At 42.8% G+C, this 26817-nt stretch overlaps 1 protein-coding gene across 3 annotated transcripts in view; it reads left to right on the plus strand.

The window, feature by feature from the left end:
• SAMD4A (sterile alpha motif domain containing 4A) overlaps positions 1 to 26817 on the plus strand; it is a 207686-nt gene that overhangs the window by 121757 nt on the left and 59112 nt on the right. For all 3 annotated transcript variants that reach the window (XM_059373241.1, XM_059373242.1, XM_059373243.1), the window contains one exon: positions 371 to 889. In XM_059373241.1, coding sequence (XP_059229224.1) covers positions 371 to 889 — 519 coding nt within the window. The remainder of the gene's footprint in view (positions 1 to 370; positions 890 to 26817) is intronic.

Raw genomic sequence — 26817 nt, forward strand, 5'->3', positions numbered from 1 at the left:
TTCTCTGTGGAGATTTTCTTAATCCTTATCCCCGTCTATCTGAAGGCGTAGCTAGGCTTTTCTAAGAACACCGCTCTGTAAATTCTATTTGATTGTACCAAAGTAGCTGTTGGCTCTTTGGAGACGTGAGTGGGAATTAGATTGGGCACCCCAACATCTAAGAACATTTGTTCTGTGTTTCTTTTATGTCACTGCTTCCTGACAACCTGGAGTTAGTTATCCAATCCAATGCATGGGCTGTTTAAAAAAAAAAAACTTAGCCAGGATACATAGAAGGAGACTCTAACCCATAGGAATTCTCTTTACAGTGTGGTGTTTCATGCTGCGGTGGGTGGATTTGCTTATTTGCCCTGTATATTTTCCCTTCCAGGAATCATTAACCAATGGCAACAGGAATCCAAGGATAAAGTGATTTCCCTCCTGTTAACTCATCTGCCTTTGCTGAAGCCAGGAAACCTTGATGCAAAAGTAGAGTATATGAAACTGCTGCCCAAAATCCTGGCGCACTCTATTGAACACAACCAGCACATTGAGGAGAGCAGGCAACTGCTGTCCTATGCTTTGATACATCCGGCCACTTCGCTGGAAGACCGCAGCGCGTTAGCCATGTGGCTGAATCACTTGGAGGACCGCACATCGACCAGCTTTGGTGGCCAGAACCGAAGCCGCTCGGACTCTGTGGATTATGGGCAGACACACTACTATCACCAAAGACAGAACTCCGATGACAAGCTCAATGGGTGGCAGAACTCTCGGGATTCTGGGATTTGCATCAATGCCTCCAACTGGCAGGACAAAAGCCTGGGGTGTGAGAACGGCCACGTGCCCCTCTACTCCTCCTCATCTGTCCCCACCACAATCAATACAATTGGAACCAGCACAAGTACAAGTAAGTTCCCTGGAAGCCCTCTAGAGCAGTCTGGTGTGGTGACTTGCTGTGTGTGGCACGTCTTGCTGAGAATGTCTGCTCCGAGCCCCCTGTAACCCTAGGAGAGAGGGGCTTGGCTGTGGGAAAGGGATCTTTGGATCCCGTCTTTGTTGCTCCTTTCATTCTGGAAAGATAAAAATGCAGGGGGTGGGAGGGGGTGGGTAAAAGTGATCGATGGTCCAAATATGGGTTACAAACACACTAAAAAATAAATAAGAGAGAGAATAAATGGTAAAAGAAGGAAACTTCCTGTTTCCACAAGTAGAAATGCCTTTTACCCACATGCCTTTCACCCTGGGGTTTTTGGATTTGCCAAGACACTGAGTTACGTGTGATTCTCTAAACCTGATTCTAACCCCTGGTTAACCAGACACCCTCATGGGATTTGTGCATTTTCTTTTTTTTTTCCCTTCTTTTTCTTTTCTTTTTCTTTCTTTCTTCCTTTTTTTTTTTTTTTTTTTTTTAATATTTTTCACCCTGGAATGTTCCCTCCCTTGCATTTTCTGGTTTTTGTCCCCCTTGTTGGGGGCACTTTTTCCCCTGACTGGGGAAACAGGTCTGCTAACTGAGAATGCTGCTCTGTGCTGTGGCCTGGTGTGACTGCTGTGGCCTTTTCTCGCTCAGTCTAACTTAGGAGAGGTGGGTCGGGGACAGCTCTGTGGAAGGGGAGAGCAGAGGACAGCTTTCTGCTCCTTTGACCACTGAAGCAAAGTCCCCTGAGCACAGCCGGGACTAGGGCCAGGAGTCCTCTCTGCGGTTCCCCACTTAGGTTAAGCAAAGTGACAGACAGTGGTAACCTGGGACAGGGGCACACATCATTAAACGGAAATCCTTGATGCTAGTTGCTTGTGTCTGTGAATACAGTGTCAGCACTGAGATAACTTTCTCGGGGGAAAGCTTTTGTCACATCTTCCGTGCCTGTCAACATGCAGGACCCCCAATTAAAAGATCTAAGAGTAGTAAGAATTAACAGTGACGGCTTCTTGGCCTCAACCTCCACTCGGATCTCTCAGCTAATGGGCCCTTTGAAAGGGCTTTCTCAAATACATAGGAGCATCGAATTAGAACTACATTAATTGAAATAACCAAGGAAATACTTAAGATACTGTGTTCATAAAGCTACAACATGAGATTTTTAATTCTCCTTTTTTTTTTATTTTTACACCGAGATTTCAATAACTCATACATTTGGGGAATTAAGGGACTACTGCTCGTTACTTGATAATGTAAGAGAGTCTGGGGGCAGTCTCTTTCGCAGACTAGTAATCCAGGGAACGTTTTCACTAGCCGCTGTGTGACAGAGAAAGGTGGCTGGGACTATTAAGGCAGACACATGAAGGCTGAATGACAGAGCTTTTTGGCCCAAGTTTCCTGGGTCAGGGACAGAATCTAGTAATTATTACAGAACTCTTTGATAGCTGGGAGAGAGGCGAGTTCCAGGCTGCCTGCCCTCTCAAAACTGAATTTTATGTCATTAATCTTAGGTCATCCTATTTCAGTCTCTCCTGATTTGCACACTCAGGGCTATAAGTCTTGACAAGATTAGTACTTTCGGGGTGGTTAGCAGATTGTTGTCCGTGGGTACTTTCATTTTTCACCATCGCCGCCCAGCCCCACAGAGGGGAGGAAATGCAGAGATGACTGTCATGGCCTCCCAGATCTTTGGGTCCCTGTGTAGTACTTGAGTAGAAAGAGACTTCAAGGTTTGACAAGATAACTAGATCACATATCTCGGAAGAAGGAAGGGGCTGGAACCCTGTTTCAGAACCTTGGCAAAGAAAGCTGAGATCTGTCTTCCAGAAACTTTCATGCAAACCCTTGGGCTGTGTCAACACTTGTATCTCAGTATCTCTTTAACAAAACAGTGCTACTGCTTTAGTCTTCTGTATTGTCTATGGTGGTTTAATGGTGTTTGTCAAAGCTACAAATTTGGGGGTCACTCATTCATTTGTGCCTCTATCACATATATCCTGGGCACCTGGGAGGTGGTTTGATGAAGTGGAAAGAACAAAGGTCAAAGCCTCACCAAGTGCAAATCTCAGATCTACAACTGGGCCAAGTTACTTAACCTCTCTGAGCAGGGTCTTCACTTGCAAAATGAGAACATTCATGATATCCATCGTGGAGGGGGGTGGTGAAGGCACTTGAGATTCTGTATGTGGATGGCCAGCCCTGGTCAGAGCCGGCAATGGCGTCTGCTAAGCGAATAAATGAGAGAGAGTAGGAAGGACACGGAGGAGCAAAGTGCTAATACTGACCCACAGAATCTAACTGCATTTGCATCTCTGATCGTCACCTGATGAAAGCACCTTTCCCTGAGCCTGGGCCTTGCAGAGTAGACTAGGGGTCCTCGCTGATGCCATGACCTTTGGCCATTTCACTACAATAGAAAATGGGTTGGGCTGAAAGCTGCTGGACCTCTCCTGCTGCACCAACGAGCTACATGTCTTCCTTCTTTCAAAATGGGAAAGATAGTCACATACTACAACAGGATTATAAATCACAGTAAGAGAACAGAGATCAATTGGTGCTTCACATTTTCAAATTACCAACCACATTTATGACAGTTAACGAAAAGAAACTAACTAGAAGACAACTTCCTTATATAGTTTTTGGTTTTTAATCTTGGCTTTTCGCATGAACGTTTTCTCCTTTGGTCCTTACGCTCCAGCAAAGTGCCTTAGCATCCATGACCACCTCCCTTTGTGGATCCTGCATCCTCCATTCATTGCAAACACTACGCCTGTCCTGGGTGCCCAGCACTGTGTTTGTTTGAGGCCATGGGAAATATAAGGAAGCTTGAAGAAAGTGATTCCCTTTCAGAGAACCAATAATATAAGTGGAGAGAGAAGATGTATCTCTCAGTCTCACAATTAAAAGTGAAATCTCTCCCTCTAGCCAGACTAATCTGCAAAAGCTTTACATAATAACCCATGCATTACATAAAAGTGCAGTTAAAAAATAACCCCAGTAGCTGCCATCGGGCAATATAGGATTGTGTCAGCGGAACAGGGGGTCTGTACTGCAAGGGCTGTGAAAGCATAAAATGGAAAGATCCTTGTGGACCAGAGGGTCAGGAAAGCCTTTGCAGGTAACAGGTAATCCAAGTAAGCTAGGATAGATATGGCAGGGATCGGGACATGCATTGTGAACAAAGGCGTAGAGGTTGTAGTACACGGTCAGGGTTGGAAGACCGTGAGGAAGAAGGAGGGGTTCACGAAAGGAAAAGAGTAGTGAGAGAAGGCAATAAAAGTAGACTGGGGTGGGGAATTGGAGAGCCAGGTAATCCAAGTAAGCTGGTAGAGCTCTAAGGAGTCCAAGCATCCCACCATGGACATGGCAGTGATATGAGCAATGCTGTAGGGGGACTGGTCTGCTGGGGGCAAACCAGATGAGTGAAAAGTGCTGAGTTACCAAATCTCAGTTGTGCGGTAGTAAAAGTATCATGAGGATAGGAACAGGCATGGAGCAGAAGGAATGGGTCCTAGAATTGTTCCTAGGTGTAATTATGAGAATTAGGATTCAGTACTGACTGGGATATACATTATTGATTCATTTATTTGTTCATTCATTCACTTAGAATATGTTTATTGAGCACCTGCTATATGCCTGACCTGTTTTCGGTGATCAAGGGTGCAGGTCAGGCAAGGACAAGACAAAGATACTTTCCCTTGTGGAGTTTGCAGTCTAGCGTATATAAATTATAATATATAAGGAAATTATATAGTGCGTTAGAGATTGGTGAGTGACACGGAAATTTAAAAAAAAAAAAAGAGTAGGGTCAGGAGATTCAGGCATAAGTGGTGAAGTGGTTTTAGTATTAAGTAGGATGGTAAGAATAGATCTCGTCGAGAAGGTAACGTTTGAACAGACTTGAAGGAGGTAAGGGGGTTAGCCAAGTGGAATAGTCCAGCCAGAGAAAAGGCTTAATTAAGCAAAGATCCTAAGATCTTTTCCCAGCTTGTTGGGGAAAAGAAAGAAAGCCAGTGACTGAAAGGGAATGACTGAGTGAGGTGGAGAGTGGCAGGGGTTGCAGAAGTATCAGGGAAGGACAGATCCTACAGGGCACTGCAGGCCATAGCAAGGACTTTGACTTTTGGTCTCAGGAAGCCAAGAAGCCATTGGAGGGTTTCTGGCAGACGAGTGACGTGGTCTGGCTTACATTTTAAAGGGATCACTTTGCCTGCTGTGTCAAGACTAGGCTGTACCAGGGCAAGGATGGAAACACAAAGACCAGTTCAGAGGCTATTGCAGTAATCCAGGCAAGACACTGCTGAGTCTCACCAGGATGGCTGAGGTAGAAGAGAGAAGAATGGTCAGAGTCTGACTGTATTTTCAAAGTACAGCCAATGGGATTTCCTGATGAAAGAGATGAAGTGTATGAGCGAAAGAATTCAAGAATGACTCCAGAGGTTTTGCTTATGTAACTAGAAGGATGGAGAAAGTTTCTATTAAGTTTGAAAACAAGATTGGAAGTTGTGTCGCAGGTGATGCATCTAGGAGCCCATGAGATGATCAGACATGTCTCGTAGGCATTTAGATGTATGAGTAATGCAGTTTCGAAGGGGGACTGATCCGAGATAGACATCTGGGATTTACCAGTGCAGAAGTAGTATTTAAAGCTCTGAAATCGAATGAAATTACCAAAGCAAAGATGTAGGTAGAGAAGAGGACCAAGGACTGAGCCTGGGTACTTCAACATGAAGACTGAGGAAGAGGAGGATAAAGTAAAAAGAAACACAGAGAAACCAATGAAGTCAGGAAAAACTCAAGCGTGTGGGCATCTTGCAAAATGAATGAAGAATGTGTTTCAAGGGGGGAAAGTGATCAGAAAAAATTCTGCTGATATATCCAAGAAAAGGAGGACCAAGAATTAACCACTGGATTTATCAAAAAGGAATATTAGAGATAAATTGGGAGTACTTAACACATGGTAGGCATTTAAGGGATAAAGAAAGTTGAGGTAGTGATGCCAAAGAGAGAAAAAGCAAGATAGGGAGAGAAACCAGCTACAAGCTCAATTTTTGGAGTGTGTTGAATTAGAGAAGGTGCTAGAACATTGAGATGGAGAAAAATAATGTTTAGAGGATATTTAAAATGTGCATGATGGTGCCATGGGAAGTTTTGTAAGGAAGGGATTAGCATGAGGCTAAGAGTAGGGGGCAAAAACTAAACCCTGTATGAGAGAATTAACCTGTTTTCTTCCATTTAAGCAGAATCAAGAGTTACTTTTACGGTTGCTGGCGTTAAATCAAGTGAGACCACATAAGACCTTTGAGCCAGAACTTCCATGAGAAAGCAAAGAATGGGTTGGGACAGTTGAGAAGTCAAGTAAACATTTTGGATAGCACCAAGGTGTTTCTGAAAAGCGTTACTGTACTTTTCAGTACCTCACTCTTAAGGCTATTCACGTGTCTGATCACTAAAAGCAAGAACATGCAGATTCTTCTTCATGAGCCCATGGGACCAGAAAGAACCAAGGCATTGGCTGTCACAAACCATACACAAGCCTTAGTCAACTTTGTTTTGGCCATTATAAGCAATTCCAGTTGTAAAGTGCGTAGAACCTGGCTTAGCATCTCTACGTCTGCTTCCTGTCTGCAGTCTGCTATAGAAAACAGTAAACCATTCAGGAAAAGAACATTCAGGAAAAGACCTCCTGGTTTTTTGAAGAGCCCATAGAATTCCCTTGTGTGGAGGTCAGTGCTACCTCTTTTATGACAGACTGCCTTTCCCTTTTTTCTTTACTTTTCTTTTTCTTTTTTTATTTTTTTCAGACTGCCTTTCTAACCATTTTCTACTCTTCGCTGGTGGATGTGGACCTAGAAAAAAACTATGTACTATGGTTACGAATGAAAGAAACTTTTTCTATTCAAATTGTTGCAGTACTTGATTTTTCTTCACATTCTTTACATTTGGGTTTGAAAACATGCTGCCCTTTGCTCAGCCTAGTATGAGGCAAGAACTCAGAAACTTTGGGTAACAGAAATTCTTCAAAAATGTTCCATTTAAACTGCTTCTACAATCTTATGGTACACTTTGGAACCTTAGCATTTCTTTTCTTAGTCTCAGTTGATTTTTCTTATAATAAAAACAATACCTTAAAAAATATTGGCACCAGAGATCATGAAAAGTAAATTAAGAGTGATAGCACACTGCTGTGTATTGTTTGCTGTGCTGGGTACCATTCAAAACCCTTTCCACAAATATTGACTCATTTAATCCTCATACCTCCATGATGTGGGTATCATTGTTATCCCCACTTGACAGAGGAGGAAAACTGAGGTAGCAGAGAGGTGAAGTCACTTGACCAGTGTCACAGACCAACCAAGTTTGGATGAACCGGGGTTCGAACCCAGTTGGCCAGCCTCCAGAGTCTGGTTCTGAATCCTCTGCCCTTCAGCATTTTCTTACAAGACCAGTAGCCATTTCAAGCTCATTCCGGTCAGTCTCCTTAAGGAGACATGACTGTCTCTCCTAATCCTATTCCCAGAGATCGACTCAGTTACTTGCTAGTAGACCCTTGTTTGACTCTGACTCTGAATTTGCCACCGCAGGGTTCTCCATAGCGCACAGATCTAAGATCCTGCCAAATTGGACCCCCCTTCCCTGGTACTTTGCACTGACCCTGATGTTTCAATGTCAGCCCTTAGCATTCTGTGTCACAGTTCTTGGCTGACATGTTTACCTTCCCTTGGGGAGGCAGACTCCTTGGAGACAAGGGTTATGTCTTCTCGATCCCTCTTTCCCAGCACCTAGAACACTTGCTTGGCTCAAAAAGTCACAGAAACTGTGGAGATGGTCATTTCCTGGCTCATGTTCAGCTCCCATCTTCTCGTGGTAGCGCGTCTCTGTTAGATTCTGGCTGTCTCATGCTCGGGCCAGATGTGGCCTCCCAGTCCTCCTCTGTAGACCCCTCAAGGCAGCCACTATAATTCAATAAGAGATGACATGTGAGCTGAAGCCTGTCTGCCGCCCTGCCGTAAGTGTTTGCTGAACAGTAGGAACTTAATAAATTCCTGGGCTCACCAGGCAGATGTTCTTGAAGTTAATGAATTTCCAAAATAAATGAGAAAACGTCCTTGGGAATTCACTAAATATATGGTGATGATATTGATCATTTTGCCTTCTGTCATAATCCTCATAGTGACATTTGTCGTTATTCTTGCTTTTTTTTTTTTTTTTTGCATGACTTATTTTGCCAACTAGGTCTCAGTACTAGCAGACGTTTAATAACATACTGTGATCGAGATTGTGGAGGTGTTATATGAATTTATTCATGTGAAAAAAATGCCATAGGGTTGTACGCAAATTTATAAGCCCCCGCCCCCAGATATGTGTACAAAACTCCTGAGACCCAAAGTCATGTCCGTTATCTCATTAATTGTATTGCATAAATGTTGATTTCCTGGGTTTGGGTTTGGTTGTTTTTTTTTAAGATTTTATTTATTTGACAGATCACAAGTAGGCAGAGAGGCAGGCCGAGAGAGGAAGGGAAGAAGGCTCCCTGCTGAGCAGAGAGCCCGATGTGGGGCTCCATTCCAGGATTGTTAAATCTATAGTTACTTCAAAATTAAAAGTGAAAAACAAAAACAAAAACTACCGAGGCATCCAGTACCTGGATATTTCTTAGGCTTTTGTCCTTGTGACCTGGCCTTCCAGAACCGTGGAGGGTCCATTCATTTATGGGAAGGAGGGTGGCTAGGCCCCATGGAGCCAACACCTGGAAAAAAAACACTCCAGCAGGCAAGGGGAAAAGTGAGGGTGACATGAGTCTCAGGGAAAGTGGCTCCTTTGGGAACCCCTGGTCCACCACTGGAGAAAACCCCTCCCGAGCCCATGGATTGACCCCTTCAGCCAGGGCCAACTCCCTTCAGAAATACATGTTTGGTTCAAGAAATCCTCTGCCCTTTAGCATTTTCTTACAAGACCAGCAGCCATTTCAAGCTCATTCTACTCAGTTTGCAGAAAGCCATCAGAACCCAGGTATTCAAGGGAAGGAGGGATGCCACACAACTGTAGGTAGCCTGACAGCAAGTGAGGTCTTGGGAGTGGCCTCTTGGAAACTGAAAAGAAAGGGCAAGGCCTGCAGACCCCAGTTCTTCTTTGCAGGCTGCAGATCTTCTCCGTCCCAAGCCGCTGGTGCCGTATAAATAAATCTTCATGGAATTATTTTGTCTTTTACCAACATACTTCCTGGTTGGAAAATTTCTTCCTCCCCCAAATCTAGCCAAGCTGGCATGTAACTGAAAAATTCCATTATTTCCTTAACCCCTCCTTTGCTCTTCAAAGAGGTAACTCTGGTTGCTTTGCTTCCTTTGAGAAGCATTTATAACAGCTGGCATGATATATTTTTAGCCTCAGCTTCCTTCCCCTTCAGGGGAAACTTTTTTTTTTTAAGCATGGTGCTGGCCTTCTGGATAGTACGGTGTGAAGGTGGCTCAGTGAGATCTCAGAGGACCTGATATTGCCACTACCTAAGGCTTCCCTTCCAAGTATCCAGAGGTCTTACAGGACTGTGCTTTTCTTCACCATGCTTCATGTTCATTTTCTGGGGCAACAGTCAGAAAAACACTACAATAAGCAAGACGTCTGCTGGTTTATTGTGAGTCAGTGGAGATCCCACTGCTTGGGAAAAGTCAAAGACCTCCATGGGCTCCCTGCACCTTGGGTCGACGCTGTGCCATCCGTCCCTTATCTGGGAGGATTTTTCTTCGACCCTAATTCTAGGGAGGGTTATTAAATACTAGATGAGCTATGTTCTGATTCTCTACTGTAATGCAAAAATAGGATGGGCTCTGGCTGGGGTACATGGCTTGGATTGGACTAGCCTGGAAGAGGGGAGGGAGGAGGAAGAAATGAACGTGGTTTCTTTAAGACTTTTTTGAGCCCAGTAGTCTATTTTTTTTTTAAGATTTTATTTATTTATTTGACAGAGAGATCATAAGTAGGCATAGAGGCAGGCAGAGAGAGAGAGAGGGAAGCAGGCTCCCTGCTGAGCAGAGAGCCCAGGGCAGGGCTCAATCCCAGGACCCTGAGATCATGACCTGAGCCGAAGGCAGAGGCTTAACCCACTGAGCCACCCAGGCATCCCTGAGCCCTGTAGTCTTATGATTTCTATTATTTCACAAGATTTAGGGTCATAGTATAACAAAGGCTGCTCCACAAAAAAAAAAAAGAAAGACAGATAGACAGACAGATGGAAAGAAAGGTAAAAGAAAGAAAAAAGAGGAAAGGAAAGGAAGAAATTTGACAAGAAAACTTTTAATCTTATACTTGTTTTTTTCTTTTCTCACTTTTAAGACTTCCAGGGACAAATTCAGTTTACGTTGAAGAAAGATGTATGGTGAATGTAACTTAAATATATACATTATTTGTGTGTGTGTGTGTGTGTGTGTGTGTGTGTGTGGTGTGTGTGTGTATTTGACATCTTTAATATCAGCCAAATTAAACCCTTGAATTTCATGGTTTCAAGTGAGGTTGAATCTTAATGGTAGTGCTTACTGTCAATTCGGGGTATATTTTCTAGCTCTCCAATACTGTACATGCCGTTCCTGCCACCCCCATTCTCAACATTCTATTGGGTAAGGTACGGTGTCCAAGCATAGGAAATCTGTGGCTAGGTATCTGGTATCTGGGTATCGGAAATCTCAGGTATAAGCCAATTAAGCAAAGGATATGGAGACGGGGAAGCAAGGAAGCAGGGAGTTCCAAAATCTGGAAAATGCTATATAGGATTTTCTAACATACCCTGGAGGAATCATTCTTTGCCAAAAGTCTGGCCCATTTCCATAGACGAATTCCATGGCTAGAATTAGAGGAACCAATGAGCACACAGGGTTTGCTGTACAGATTTGTTTCACAGCCAGCCTTGCTAAGATGCATCCTTTCAGAAAAGCCCAGCAAATCCATATGGAGCTAAAAGATTCATAACAGATTATTTTATACTTCGGTCTACTCCACTGCACAGGAAAATGTTGCTGTGCAAAGGGAATTACAAGGCTAAGTAGAACATTAGATATTCAAGTTTGGGGTATAGATTACAGGGCACAGTCCATGAAGATCGAGAACATGGCTTCAAAGTCAGATGCTGTGGTTTTCATCCCATGAGTAGGTGTGTGGTGATGGACAAGTTATTTGGCCTCCAAAGCTTTCTTTGTCTGTGAAATGAAACTGAATTTCAGTAGGAGACCTCTTAAATGATTTTATTAGGATTGGTAGTTGATGTGTTGATTGTAATAGCTGTTTAAAGCAGGGAATCATAAAGGAATAAAATCGTAAATATTAACCTAAAGCCTGAATACATACCTTCTGATGCTGCTTCTGTGCAGAGTGATGGGCCTTTCCTTGAGGATAGCGCTCTTGACTGTGGCTGCTCTGTCTTGCCTGCATAATTCACACCCTGGGTGCGTGATTGTGATCTCTTCAAAATGGAGCAAGAAACTGTGAAGACATTAACCAAAAAAACCAATCAGAGAACAGAATCTCTCTAGACTTTTTGTCTTTTTATCATTCAGCTTGTAGTTTTCTCACTGAATTCAATGGATTTTTTAAGCAAAACAATGACTATTTCTAAATAGTGTAACACAGTTTTTGTGCAATCAACCTTTCTATAATTCCTTTGTCATCATCTGTTACACTTTTCTCAGTGACATATTTACAGTAAATGCAAGTGGCATAAACAGGTTTGGGAACAAGATTAATGGACCCTTGGTCCCCCTCCAGGTTTGCTGGTGGGAGCAGAAGTGCACAATTAAATTTCTGTTGAAGAGTTGGTATACCATGGGCCTCAGGAAGTAGTCTAAGGAAAAGGAGGGTACTGGTTGGTCTAGCAAGTTGGTTAAATGAAGATGAACTGAGAGCTGCTTAGGGTTGTTGTGAGGATCTATTTCTTTAAAATATTTTTAAAATTTTTATTTATTTATTTGACAGAGAGAAACAGTGAGAGAGGGAACAGAAGTAGAGGAGCAGCAGAGGGAAAGGGAGAAGTAGGCTTCCTCATGACCTGAGCCCGAAGGCAGACACTTAACGACTAAGCCACCCAAGTGCCCCTGTTGTGAGGATTTAATGAGAAATGTGTGTAGAGCTCTTGCCAGTAGGAGACGCTCAACAAATAATAGCCCTCATTATTATTATTATTTCTGTACTAATGCTGATATGGTAAGGATTGCTAATATGGTAAGGATTGCCTCTTCCACCACTCCAGGCTCTGCAGGAAATGGGGGTGGACTAGGCTCCTGGGGTAGCCCTATGACAAAGCTCTTCTTATATGCTAAATTGAAATCAAGATACTTTGACTTAGCTCTATAAAGAGCTTGCCCTGCACACATATCAGTGTACCCGTAAGGATCGTTCCAGTGATTTATCTTAAAGCCTTAAAATGGACTAGAAAAAAACACGAGTAGAGTAAGGTGAACATATGTTGTTACTTCTTTGGGATCCACTGCTAACAGGAATAATTTTTTTAAATTAGTGATAAGTGTAAGGATATTATTCAAATTTATAAAAATGATCCTTGATGGGGGAGGTGCCTGGGTGACTCAGTCGGTTAAGCGTCTGCCTTGGGCTCAGGTCATGATGATCCCGGTGTCCTGGGATCCAGCCCCACATCAGGCTCCCTGTCAGGGGGGAGCCTGCTTCTCCTTCTGCCTTCTGCCTCTCCCCCCTGCTTGTGCTCTCCCTCGCAAATAAGTAAATAAAATCTTAAAAAAATAAAATGATACTTAAGGAACGGGACTGGATTTACAAGAGACAAAGGAGGCTATGCATATAGATACAGGCCAGGGAAGTGCTGCCGGTCCCAAGAGTTTAAAATATTTGGAAGGAAAAAAATGTGGCATAGTGAAAAGAGCAGTGGGTTGGGAAAGTCACCCTACTCTAACTCAGGGTGTGTGATCCTGCAATCTTGGGGACTCCCACATCTTCATGAAGGCATTAGGTTGGATGACTGTAAGGACCCTTGTTAGTATTTGGATCCTACACTTCTAAGGTAGGAGCTGCTGCTGTTGGGTTGTAGTGAGTGGGGGTGGGGGTGGGTGCTGGGCTGGGCTGGTGTTAGAGCAGTAGCACCTGCCAAAGCCAGGGGGAGGCTCCCCGGTTGTATTTGGCATTAACTGCACTCTCAGTGAGAACCTGGTAAGATTTCAGTTCCCGTCGTTGTTAAAAGAATGTGACCACCAGTAACTGCTCGCTGGAACTGAAAAGTCTGGCAGACAGGGACTGCAGGGGAAACACTTTTTGAAATGAATATCATGTTAGTGCCACATACCACCTACTAAAAATAAAAAAGATATAAAATGGAAACAATATGAAGATGTTCCTGAAGAAAGAGAGGGAAAAAAAAGATCTAAAAGAAAAGGCAGGGTGATCTAGCCTGGAATCATAAGGCTAAATAAGGAGTGATTTGATCATTGAGAAGGATATCAAAGCACGTTAATAGGAAGGGCGTTACCATGAGTTCTTTGGTCTCTGCCGTATAGAAAGAAAAGAAAATTGGCAACAATGAGGTAAAGATCTTGGTGGTGATGAGACTCCAGAGCACGTTACGATGACAAATGTGGGTTTGCTGCCCTGTCAGGAATTAAGACACATCAGAGGATCGACAGGTCCTGTTGCCTAGTGCCCGCATCACAGATGACCTGAGAGCCACTTTTTTTTGTGATTGTGGCATCATCTCGAGGAGATTCTTTTGGGAGAAAGTGGACTCCTTGAAGGTTCTTTGTTTTCAGAGATCTGGTACACATTTGGAGTGCTACTGGTTATTCCTGTGCCATTAAGTCAAATATTTCCACAGAGGAAGTGGAGACATGCAGCTTTGAGGCTCTATGGCAAAAGCTACTACCCATTTTGGATTAAAACACACACACACACACACACACACACACACACCAACAATTTTTTCAATACCCAAGTCAAAATAAATTTAGACATGTATCCCTCAGTGCCAATTCCCTGAGGAGCAGTCTCTGAGTGGCATCAGTGGAGGGCGACAGCAGCCAACACTATCTCACACAGCCCGGAAGTTCTGCTTCCCAGGGGAAGAGGGATATAGTGGTGGCAAAGAAGAAGACACTGAGCACACACTCCTAATCTATCATTAGTGTCAAAGTGAAGCCTAAGGAGAGAACATATAATATAGACAAGTCTCATTTACATGCTGGGTGCATTATTTTAAAATGGCCTGAAATGACCTTTATTGGAATCACATCATTTTTCCTTTGACTAGAACTTTCATTTGGGGTGCACATTATCCTGGTTTCTAATGATCTTCATTGGCAGGAACTCAGTTCCTGAGATTTTCTATCAAAGTTAATAATTTGTGAAGTATCTTAAGATAACAAATATTTGAAAGATTTCATTAGGTGATTTTTTTTTTTTTGTAATGTGTATTAATAGTCCTCTTTGCTAGTAAGGTGGAATTGTTTAGGTGGCTTTTTTTGGTTTGGGTTTGCTGTCTCTAACAAGTCCCTGGGGCTGCATTTCTAACTGTGGAGAGTGCCTCTCTCCCCCTGCCAACCCCCCCACCAGGAGAGATATTGACCCCGGGCGTTGGCGGGGGAGGGGGTGGCATGGGGCGGGGGTACTTGGCTAGAATAACGCCTGGGTCTGGATCCACTGGGTGCAGTGGGAGAACATTCAAGACTGCAGCATGTTTGGGAAGTTGGAAGAGTTGGGGACTAGTCATTAGGCCTCAGGGAGCTAGGTTGTGAGGAAGGGAATTAATTATTCACATATGTTCATCATTATCTAAGAAATTATTCTGTGCCTGTGATATTGTTATTAACTCTGCTGGTTTTAGCAGGATAATTTAAATATCCCAACTGAATGTTCTATTTAAGTATTATTCTAAAAGCCAGAGCTCACTGCAAGTGTAATAGTGGCATCTTTGGGTAAAAATGACCACATGTGTACATTTGTTTACTTTGGGCAACGTAGCTCCAAATCCCAAAGCTCTGTGAGCTCAACTTCAAAGTCAGAGTTTTTGGTTCCCCAAAGTGTCTCTACTTGGGGTGTGAGCTGGGAACGTGATTGAGGCCAGCCGGTCCCTAAGGCTGGATCTGAGCTGCAGATCCTCAATTCAAGGTAAGTCTGGGTGCATAGCTCACTGTCGTTAAGGAATAAGAATTGTCAATACTCGGAGAGGGTAGATGTCTTGCAAACAAATGATGTGTTGCTTGAAGGCTTTCTTTTCAATCTATGAGATTTGCAAAAAAAAGAATGGAAAACTTTGTATGGTCACAGTTCTTTCCCTAATTTTCTGTGGGTGATCTCTCTCTCTCTCTAGCTAGAGACAGCTGCATAATTTTTATTTGCTTTTAGAGTTATTCTCTTGCTCCTCTTCCCCAGCCACTCAATCTGTATGCAGTTCCGAGAGCAGGCTAATTATGGGGTACTAGAGAAGCAGTTGTTTGGAGAAAAGCTCTTTAAGCATTCAACCAGGAGGGCTTGATGCCGAGGTCACGCTCATGACCCTCTCCTCATTCACGTCCCCACAGTCTGCATGGGAGCAGCCTTCCATCCCTTGTGCAGTTGCAAGAACAAACTTTTTAGAAAGGTCAACACCAGAAATAAATGCTTTTTCTGACAGGATGGAGCGAGCAGAGGATATCTTGTTTACTTCTTGGGTCTTCACTCCAGAACCACAGCCACAGAGTGGCCAAGAGAAAAGACAAGTGCCTTTCCTTAAGCAAGGCTTTGTCATTTTGGCTGTCCCTGCAATGGCTTGGGAGCAAGACGCTTTACACACTCAGGGGTCAAACTCTCAAACTGATGTGACTCCAAGCAAAAGGGCTGCTAAAATTCCTTGACCCAGCAGATTGCTTTTGCTTGCAGGTCAATGTTTTCAACTCCACTTTATTATTGAGTAAATAATGGTCTACTTCCAGAGATCCTCCTACCCTGTGAAACCACTCTGCCACCCTAAATGGTATGGACTGAGAGAAACAAAGCACCAGGGAAAAAAAGTTCATTAGGAACCCTGACTTCGAGGGGAGGGGAAAGGATCCTGACTTTGGGAAAGAAGGATGCAAAGGAACACCTTTCCCTCTGACTTTCCCTCATTTAGATCAGCTTAGACCTAGGCCCTTGGAATCATCCAGATTGGCAAAGATTTGAATGGGCCCTTGGCCAACCTAGAACTCTAAGAAAAACCATCTTGATACCCGGATTTCTCTTCAGCTTAACAAATCTCTAGAATCCCAAAGCCAAGCCTACCCAATTGGAACTTTGGTGGAATTTCTAACTCAAACCAGTTCTTGATGATTGTAAGGATTCTCTAGGAGTTCTATCTCTAGGCCTGTCACAGAGCGGCATTGGCGGGAGCCTTCCTTCAGTGCTGGAGAAATTTGTTTCTAGGATTGAAGGGAGAGTTGGGGCAAATGACCGGGCAAATGACCCAGCACTTCCCAACATTCCCTCCTTTGTCATGCTCTGGTGAATTCGGGAATTCGTGCTGGTGGCACAGATCTGGCAGGGTCATTAATATGCTAGGTTACAGAAAGATAACAGGGTCAACAAAGATCTCAGGCAATACCAGTTGTGGTTCAGAACACATGCTTTGGAGTCAGACCGACCTGTGTTTCAGTCCCAGTTCCACTGATTACTAGCTGTGTGACCTTGGAGAAATGCCCTAACCTCTCTTGGCCTTGATTTCCTCATATTATAAAAAGGGGACTAATCGCCACCATGAGTGATTAAGAGAGTCTTCTGGGTGTTTTCTCTTAAAGATATCCCTTGTGGAGTCTCCTATCCTTCCGTTTCTGTCCTGGTCTAAAAACTTGTTCTTCATTTTTTAAAAAAAAATTTTAAAAAATTGTTAAGTGGGCTCCATGCCCACTGTGCACCTTGACCTCACAATCCTGAGACTCAGAGTCACATGCTGTACCAACTGAGCCATCAGGTACCCCTAAAACTTGGTCTCCTTTAGTTATAGAAAAGTTTCTCAAATTTTAAAAATATTTTCCTCTCATTCATTCTGTGTTCTCTTTTCTTAGAACTCCTTTTAATTACATAATAGCCTTTCTCTAATGATCCTGTTATCGCCTTAATTTTTCCTGTCCTATTTCCAATCTTTTTGTTCTACTTGCTGGATGATTTCTAAGACTTTAGTCCTCCAAACCTATTATATAAACTTTAATCTCTGCTATCACATTTTGCTTTTGACAGAGTTTCTTTCTTGTTCTGTGAGTCTTCCTTTTTGTATTGCATTCTGTTCTTGTTTCATGGGTGCAAAATCTTTGCTAATAGCTCTGAAGACATGACAATTGAGTTTTGGAGTCTTTTTCTGCTCCCAACCTTGTGCTTCCTTAGAGGTTTTTTTTTTTTTTTTTTTTGGTTTGCTTTGGACCCTGTCTCTCAAGTGAGAGTCCTTTCTTTTACTGGGAAGTTGCTAGAACCTTATATGTGTGAATTTTACCACAGGACTGGCTGCTTCTGTTGGAGGCTCACACAAAACACCCAGCCATAATTCCTTTCTCATGGACCAGTCCATTTCCCCTAGAGGAATCTTTGTCTCCTCCTGGAAGATTCAGGCCTGGCTGCAAGAATTCTAGGGACTGTTATGAGAAAGGTGCTAAGATAGTCACTTGATTTTATGGGGTGTGGGAGAGAATCTAGGGGTCTCCTTGTGCTTTCGATATACTTTCTACCAAACCTTTAATTTTGGCCCCTCCCCGTATCCCTGCCTTGAAAGATACCTGGTCTCTGAGTCCGGAACTTCTTGGGATTCCTGTGGCAGGAATAGTCATGCTTCTCCTTCCTGTGGACATACATGTCATCTTTCTTTGCTCTGCTGAGTCAGTTATCCCATGTCCTTCTGTTTCCAGTTTCCAAAATATTGACTTCTGGTGTCTTCTTCTGTCTTCTTCTGTCATCTCGTCTGAATTCTTTTCCTTATGGGTTTTTGCATTTGCTGTCATTTTAGTGAGCTTCCAGAAAGAACAGAGGAACATCTGCATAAATTGGAAGTATATTTTAATTTGTTTACTTGTTTGTGATCTGTCTCCTCCACTTGAATATAAATCCAAGAAGTCAGGGGCCTGGTCTTGTTCCCTGCAGTACTTTTATTGTCCAAACCCTGCCTGGCATATCACATGTTGAATAAATACTTATTGAATGAATGCATGAATGAAATACTTGTGATATAGATCTCTTTGTACAATGTCTATATCCCACTAAAAAATAATACCTTACCCATAACTATTTCTGTCTTTGAGGATTAAGCAGTGAAATAAAATTTTATGCTACTCATAGCCATTGATACTAAATGGGGATAAACCTGCTGCTTTTTTTCTTTTAAGTTTTTTATTTATTATTTTAAGTAGTCTCTACACCCAAAGTGGGGCTTGAACTCACGACCCCACAATCTAGAGTCACATGCTTTTCCAACTGAGCCAGCCAGGCACCTCAAAATCTTCTACTTTTACATTAAGATCTTTAATGGGGGAGTACCTGAAATATCTTTACCTTCCCTAGAACTTCCTTTTCAAGTTTGCACGTTTCCTAATGATGATCTTCTCACCATCAATCTGGATAACTGATAGGGTGTCGCCTATTTCCATTAAAGCAAGGGCTGGATTTGGATGCTAAGAGACTGTTGAAAGGTCCCATGCCAAGTAGAAGGATTCCTGGAACTCAAGCTTGGTGCCTCTCATTTACGATGTGACTTTCAGCCTGTCAGCCATCTTCGCTCAGTTTCCACTTTCTTATCTGGGAACTAGCCTGCAGAGAAGAGAAATACTGATTAAATGATCTCTGAAGTTTTTTTCCAGCACCAAAAATGACAGATTCTGCAGTTCTGCTAATTGCAAAGTGTCAATAAATAATAAATAACCATCTCTAAGGCCCACGTCAGACAATAGTGACATCCCAGTGAAAATGTCAAGTCTTTTCAAATGACAAATCAGTTGATTCCTTAGATAATTAGGTATATAAATGATGGTTTCTAGGTCTGTCTACATATAGACATCCTAGCTGCAAATCTCTCCATAAATGTATTGTCTAATTAAAACCATGGAATTAAGGAAATAAAGCCCAAACTGATGAGCAGGATTAATCATAGTAGAGAAAGAAGTCTTCTACAGGTGAAGACTTTGACTAAAGAAAGTGTTGCCTTTTCCAATCTATAAACAATACTTGATTTCACATCAGTGGTGGCTCTCTCTCTGAGCAGTGAGATAAATATGAGAGGGTTCTGTGGCATGTCTGGATTGGTGATGGCTAAACAGTGTAGACAGCAAATAGGAGGAGGACAGGTGCACAAAATGCCCAGATCCAGAAAATGCCGACATCTGTGAAGATGCAACAGCCCTCATTCTGGAAAAACTCTGATGGCATATGATCATTTTTCAGAGGTCTTCACTGTGTGTGGGTTACACTGTTCACGCTGTTGTACAAATCTATTGTCCTCAACAGCTGGGTTCTGCAATGTATTACTCTGGTGTTAAATGACGGCTTATCTGTTTTAGATCACAGTTCTATTATTCTATTCCTCTTTATCAATATCACTGATATGAAGACTAATAACTGTCGATATAATATGAATGATGAAGACCAAAAACATCAAGGCTCTCATCTTAGCTTCAGTATCAACTTTGTTGAGTGGCCTTAGACAGTCGCTGTATCTCTCTAAGCCTCTGATTCTTTAACTGATAAAATGCAGGGGTTGGGGGGCAGTGAGGGGAGAGACGGATGTGGAATAGATGATTCCTAAATCCTATTTATCAACTCCCTCTCTGCTTTAAAGTTCTGGAATTCCAAGATAATTAGGGAGTAAATAAACGGGGGAAGCAAATTGTAGTATTATACCTTCCAGTCTTCTGAAAATATTTTTGGAGGAAGGGCCCAAGAAATGTAGCACCATCATTAAAATTCCATCAGGACCAACTCTACTGGGCACCCAAACAACAGCAACATCTACTTTTCAATAAAATGTTGGTGTTGCTCTTGACCAATTCTCCTGAGGGCTTGCCTCAGGAATGAAAAGCTCACCCCCTCGGGCACCCCCGTTGGGCTTCCTTCATTTCATGGAGAATCATTTTTGAAGCATAGCTTTTTGTTCAGGGACACATTATGTGGTTATCTTACTTCTCTGAAGGGGAAAAAAAAAAAAAAAAAAAAGCCATGTTGTTTCTTTTAAGTCTGGGGCTCTTCCAGCATTTACTTTAAAATGAAAAGATCCTGGTTTGGCTTTTTTATGCAGATGATTGCCTGACTCTGCCCTCAGACTACCCACACAAGACCCAAACCATAAGCTTTGTGAGTCATTTGGGGAAAGCCCAAATGGAAAAGAGATGCTTTCCATGTGGTTGAACAGGTGATTTCTAATTCAGTCATAGGGAATCTTCATGCATCTCAGATTCACGAATTTTAAATGATTGTACGGAATAGCCAACTTACAGCCAAGAAAACAACATGCACGTTTACTGCGGAAGCCAGAGAGAAGAGCTTTGACTTTCACAAATATCCTGTTATTGTCATTCCAAAATAGAGGGCCCGGCCTATTACACCTCCTGGAAAAGGCTCATTAGTCCTTGAGATACTGTGGTGAATTCATTGAAATTGAAATCACCTAAAATTTTTACTTTTTCAGCACTTCTTCACCTTCGTGCAAGGTGTTACTTAGAATATTAGCACTGCCTTAAGCTCCTCGCTGCAATGTGCTTCTCACCATAGCGGGCGGTGGCTTAATACATAGTAGAAGATACCGATGGCTTCTGGCTGCCCTGTCTTCTGTTATTCTCTCCTTGGCATCTGGGGCCCTGGTGACTAGTTCAGTGTCCTATGCATACACTAAGTGTTTGCTGAATGAGGAGATTAGCTGAACCATCTCTTCCCAAGAAGGGAAATTTAAAAGAAATTCAAAAAAATTTTTTGAAAAATTTCAAAAGCAGTTTTTCACCTATCATCTTAGTGGGTCTTTCTTGATCGTCCTTCCTAGTGCCCAGCATATGCTCTGACCACAAGGCACATGCTCAGCAAATGGATGGATGGATGGGTGGATGGGGATGAAGCAGGGAGCATGTGATCCCACAGCAACCCTGGGAAGTCGGTAGAAGAGGCATTACCATCGTTAGAACTGTGTTCCACAAGAGCTCCTGAGACCTGAGGAGCCAATAGACTTGCTCAAGATTTTGGATATTGAGTGTTCAGGGTCAAGGCTGAAAGTCTAAGCACACGAGTTCTTTCTGCTGCAAGAAGCAGTGTAGTGCTGGTCACAAGAAGGCAGTCTCGCAAGTCAGAGGAACTTGGTCTTGAACCCTGGCTCTTGCCCCTTCCTAGCTATCTGATCTTTGATGAGTCCCTTACCCTTTGCAACTCAGCTTGCTGTCTGTGAAATTTGTGTTGGGCAGGGTGGAGGGAGGAGCAATGGTAGAACCTACCTCAGAAGGCATTAAATGAGTACTAAATGAAACAATGTCAATCTGTAGCTGACACTTAGTGGCATTGGCAAATTGTAGCTGGTGCCATGCTCACTGCCATGTGGTCTCTTCTTCAGAGAATGAAAGACCAGGAAAGGTGGTTCTTAGGGATGGGTCTTTTAGATTGCATTTGGGGAAATGACAGTACAGTAACCCCACCCTGGGGCAGGTAAGAAAGAAGCAGAGTTAGGGGATAGGGCATTCATTCATCCAGTCACCCTTTTGTGAGATCCTAAAATGTGCAGGGAAAAATGAGAGCGTTGGGATGAGCCAGGAGTGGGGAGGATGATAAAATTTAGTGCCTTCCGGTCTCCAGAACCTTGCCTGTAGTGAGCAGCTGGCAGATCCTTTACCCTGACACCCTTGGCTGGCTGTGCTATTGGTATTACAAGGCAGACTTTTTAAAAATATGCAGAAATACATAATGTGGGGAAAATACCTTGTCCAGATGAGAACGGCACTGCATCAACATGCTAATACCATTGCAGAAGGTTGGCTCAGAGAGGGGCTGAAAGAGCATCCACTGGGCTGTAATGGCTTTTTCGATGTTGTGCCCTCAGCTTTTAGAGCATGTAACATGGTAGGCACTCAACACGTATCTGATGACTGAGTTAATTAAGTCATCTAGTCCACGCCCTTGTTTTGCATATGAAGAACTCAGTGTTACCCAGCTACATAATAGGTTTATAGCTTGAATTTCTAAATATACTGGCGGTACTTAGCATTTTCAATAAGACTTTGGGCAATCAGTGGTGCTTACCAACATCAGGACAAAGAAAGAGAGGGTCTCATGAGGAGTTCTGGGTACTGAAATCTAATGATAAAGAAGGTGAGCCACATGCCCTGACCCTCCGGAAAATAGAAATGAAACATGAACGCTAAAATGTGTGAGGGGAGGAGCACTTGGGTGGCTCAGTTAGTTAGGTGTCTGACTCTTGATTTCAGCTCAAGTCACGATCTCAGGGTCATTGGACTCAAGCTCTGCATTGGACTCTCCTCTCAGTAGTGAGGGGCGGGTATGGGGGAGTCTGCTTGGGAGTCTCTCTCTCTACCCCTCCCCTAGCTTGTGCGTTCTCTCACTCACTCACTCTCTCTCTCTCAAAAATAAACATATCTTTAAAAAATAAAACATGTGAGAGGAAAGGAAAGACCCAGTTGAGTCAGAATCAAAGGAAGAGGATTCTGATTAGGGCAGAGAAAATTTTGTCAGTGTAAGAATTCTGAAAGAGCAAGGAAGATACTCCTTTTGATATGACAGACCATGATGGAAATTTATCTCTTGTAAATCTGTGAAACACTATCAATAATCAGAGATATTTTTCATGTTGTCCATAATATGCTGAAAATGATCCATGAATGTCATTAGATTGGCTAACAATTTGAGTTGATTTTTCCATTAGCAGTGTTGGTTTCCATTTGAGGTTTTCTTACTCTGACAACTAATAACTAGTATTTCTGTAGCACTTTACATTTTGCAACCCCCCTTTTTTTCCCAAAACCCTTTTATGTACATTAAATGGCCTTTTCCCAACAATCCCACACTGTATCCTTTGATATCTAATATTGGGGAAAACTGAGGCACAGAAAGGTTATATGACTTATTACACAAACCCCAAATTTTTCTCACTCTAGCAGGATGCTTTTTGTGTGGTTGATGCCTGTCCCAACATCAAGAGAACAGGTGCCAAGCTAGCAGGTCAGAGCTAGGTACATAGGCAGTGTATCTTAACCTTAAATATGCACACAAATCCCTTGGCATCTTAAATCAGATCGTGGTTCTCTGTAGGTATGAGGTAAGGCAAGAGAGTCCAGCCTTTCTGCGAGGGAAAAAAAAAAAGGAAAGAGCTCCCAGGTGGTGTCGGTGCTGGTCAGAACACAGTTTTTGCTGTTTGTAAATCATTTCTGCTTTCACCAGCAGAAATTTCCAGACTTAGAGAGTTCAGAGAGGGCCTCCCGCTGACCCTGATCCTCTCTTCTTACTCAGCAAGAGCAAAATGGCCACAGCAAGAAGCAGGCACTCTTGTTCAGGAGTAAAAACATGTGTCTAAGGAGTCTTCAGAAATTTCTCCTCAGGTATCCTTCAGGTTGGAATTCTGGAAGCAAAATATTATTTATTTTATTTGGAGGGCAGAACGAGAGTGATAAAATCCTGAGCTGAAGAGCCCAAACAGAATTCTACATGTGAATCCAAAGCAAACAAGACTTGTTTGGTAGGAAAAGCAAAGATTTGTATGTTGTCCTTTAAAAGCCACTTGAAAAGGAAACAAGATATCCATTGTTTGTGGGCATCTTTTTAAGACCAGGCAGAAATGGCATCCAACCTGGGGAAGTTTGCAATGTCCAGGATGGCAGACCCACTTTGGGGGTACTCTTAGGCCAAAAGATAGCCTAAGATAGTAGTTCTCAGCCTGGCTAGCTATTACAGGTCCTCAGATGCATTAAAAAGTACAAATACTCCAACCCACTACAGGGATTGTCTCTTTCTTTGGTCTGGAATGGGACCCGGGCATCAGGTTTTTTTTTTTTAAAGCCTCCAGCTAGGGTGACTGTGTAGCCAAGGTGAAGAACCACTAGCCTAAGGCAAAAAAAAAAAAAAAAAAAAAAATGTGGCAAATGTGATCAACATGTCCCAGGATGGGAGGTGGAGTTTGTATTCAGCATTTGGATGAAGAGTTGGTATCAACATATGCACACAGTGAGTTCTTAGTATTTGCAGTAGTTAGATTCTATAAAACCACTGTGAACACTAAATTAGCAAATCCTGAACCACTGCTCCTAGGGGAGATAGAGGGTGACGTTCCTGCAAGCCTCACATTTTCATCTGCAGATCAGTACGTAACTTTGTTTCATATGTGTTTAAAGACATCTTGTGTCTTATGTATCGCTGATGCATTAACCTTGAACTCAAGGCCAGCAGCACTATAACTCATGCTTCAGTGAAGCTTATTTAGCACATGTATTCTCTCTGTAAGGCACATTGCAGCCTTCCTGCACTTAGGAACACCAGGGAGCACCTCAGTTCTGCCACACTTGGGGCCATCAGAAATAGAAAAATCACCAAAGAAAAACACCAAAGTGAGAAAACCATGACCCTACACAGGCCTGGAAAAGGCCACTTGCTTACAGGATGAAAGCCAACATAGGAAGGCAGAACCTCAGTTGGGAGTCTGTGCATGAGGGACTCCGATTTGTTGCCCCTCTGAGCACGTCCACGAATGACCATGAAAATGAGACAAGTTGATTTGGGGGCCTACAAATAAAGCTTAGCAGATCAGTGAATTCACAAGTATGGAATCTGTGAATATGGAGGATCCACGGCAGATAAGACACAGAATAGGAGAACAGACAACACATCACACAGTTTGTGGGACAGGTGAGGGGGACCCCACAAACGTTATACAGTATGTGGGACAGTTGGCGAGGAGCAAAGGGAGGGGACCTATGGATCTGAACTGGCTGCCTGGGTTCTGGCCAGCCCTCCTGATGGCCCTATGGCCTCTTTCTCTCTGCCCCCCCGGGATCCAAAGTCTCCATACAGCCCTTCCCATCTCATCTCCAATAAGAAATGAATGCTGTTCAATTCCTGTCCTTAAACTAGAACAGTCCGGGGGCTGAATTATGCCAGCAACCTCGTGCCTGCAGTGTCTCTGGAAGTCTTTTATTGTAGGACTGATTTATAATACCCAAGTAGATGAGTTGAGAGCAATTACGTAAATGCTGTTTCTCTGGGGTAGAGAAGAACAGTACGGTTTAAGTGAAAAATGCAGTGTCGAGTCAAAAATTCAAATCTGTATGTGTAATTACAGGCCACAGTAAATCAATTTTACAAACACAGTACCAATATCACCATATTCCAACACCCACCGGAGCTGGCTGTGACCGTTCGGAATCTGAGGAGATACCAAAGGTGAAGCAAAGTGGGAATTGGGATGTGTGAAGCCTCGATAGCTTGTCTTGAATCACATGGTGAATTCAATCAAACATAATTAAGAAGCCAGGAGAGCTTAAACCATCCAATTTCTCTTAATTAACAACAACAAAAAATCATCTAATTAGCCATGTAAGCTCAAATTGTGGGGTTTTTGAATGGTCATTTATGTGCATTATTACATTTGACATTTAGATTGAATGCTTTAATGAAAACAAGAACCAGTTCCCTAATCAGTAAATTGCCCCGCGAGTCACAATGCTGAGAAACTCCAGTTCTCATTCTTCTATCAAGTAACTAAGTTAAGAATTAGTCAGGACCACATAATACATCCTAATTATTTATCACCCTTCTCCTAGCACTAGAAAGAGAAGAAAAAGGATTTCTGCTTGATCAAGGCAAAGTTCAGAGTTTCACGCCCAGAGAAATCCTGGCACGGGTAGTGCATTGGGCTGGGGTTGAGCTGAGCCCCGAAGGCAGGACTTAGGCATCTAATGATTCCAGTCCTTGCCTAATGAGAGCCATGACATTTACAAGCCATACCGGACTCTTATCTGGGAGCCTTGAAGTTCCAGCAGCAGACTTTGCCTTCATAGACAAGGTTTTTAAATAGCCTTTGTGAGCCCATTTCAAGGGATTGACCTGCTTCTCCTCTGGAGAAGCCTTGCTAGCAGTGTCAGGTTGTAGAAGTCATTGACTATTTGTTCAGCGACTGTGCTGTGGCCTTGGGAGCACTGATGCTCTGAGAGGGTCTGAGTTGCTCAATCATGAAATTCCAGCTGTTTGCAGTTCCATATCAGGATTGCTTTTCTGGTACCCATGCTCAGTGAGCAGCCCCAACGTCATTAAACAGAGGACGGATATTGCATTTTGTAAAGCTAAGAAGGACCTCCTGGGTAGGCATGTGAGCAGTTACAATTTGACAGCTGTCTTTTAAGAAAGGGACAGGAGAGATGTTTTTTCATCGAACATCTAGTTTTCTGAGTGTCTCCACTTTCTTCCTGAAACACAATGACTGGAGCATTTTTATGGATACGGTGGAAAATGAAAAAGGACATGCCCTCTTAAATCCACTCCTGGCCACTGGCTTGACTCAGTTATTTACTCTACTTGGTGTCATCAACAAAATGATTCCAATTCTGTGTCTCTGTCTAAATTCTTTTCTGGATTTCATCTCTTCAAGTCTCTATGTGGGTAGAAATTCCATGGATAAGCCTCAGGGTTGAACACGTGTAGGTATAAATATAGATAGGAAACGAAACAAAATGCAGGAAAGTAGAAGTTAACCCAACTTCAGAAGTGGCTGGGTTGATCCCGCCGTCCCTTGAATTGGCTTCAACATCTGCTTCCGTGGTGTCAGATTACTTCCATAGTTGATGTCATTGGTTTTGATGGAATGGAATGAGAGGATTTGGGCAGTTTCCTTTTAGGACTGCTTGATTTGAAGTTAAGCTTGTGAGTGAGACTCAACCAATTTCTATAAAATGTCTATATTGGCTTCTTGTCTAGCTTATTTCGTAAATAATGACAATACAAAGTCAAAT

Source organism: Mustela nigripes, chromosome 13 (assembly GCF_022355385.1).
Source record: "Mustela nigripes isolate SB6536 chromosome 13, MUSNIG.SB6536, whole genome shotgun sequence".
In the NCBI taxonomy this organism is placed as follows: Eukaryota; Metazoa; Chordata; class Mammalia; order Carnivora; family Mustelidae; genus Mustela; species Mustela nigripes.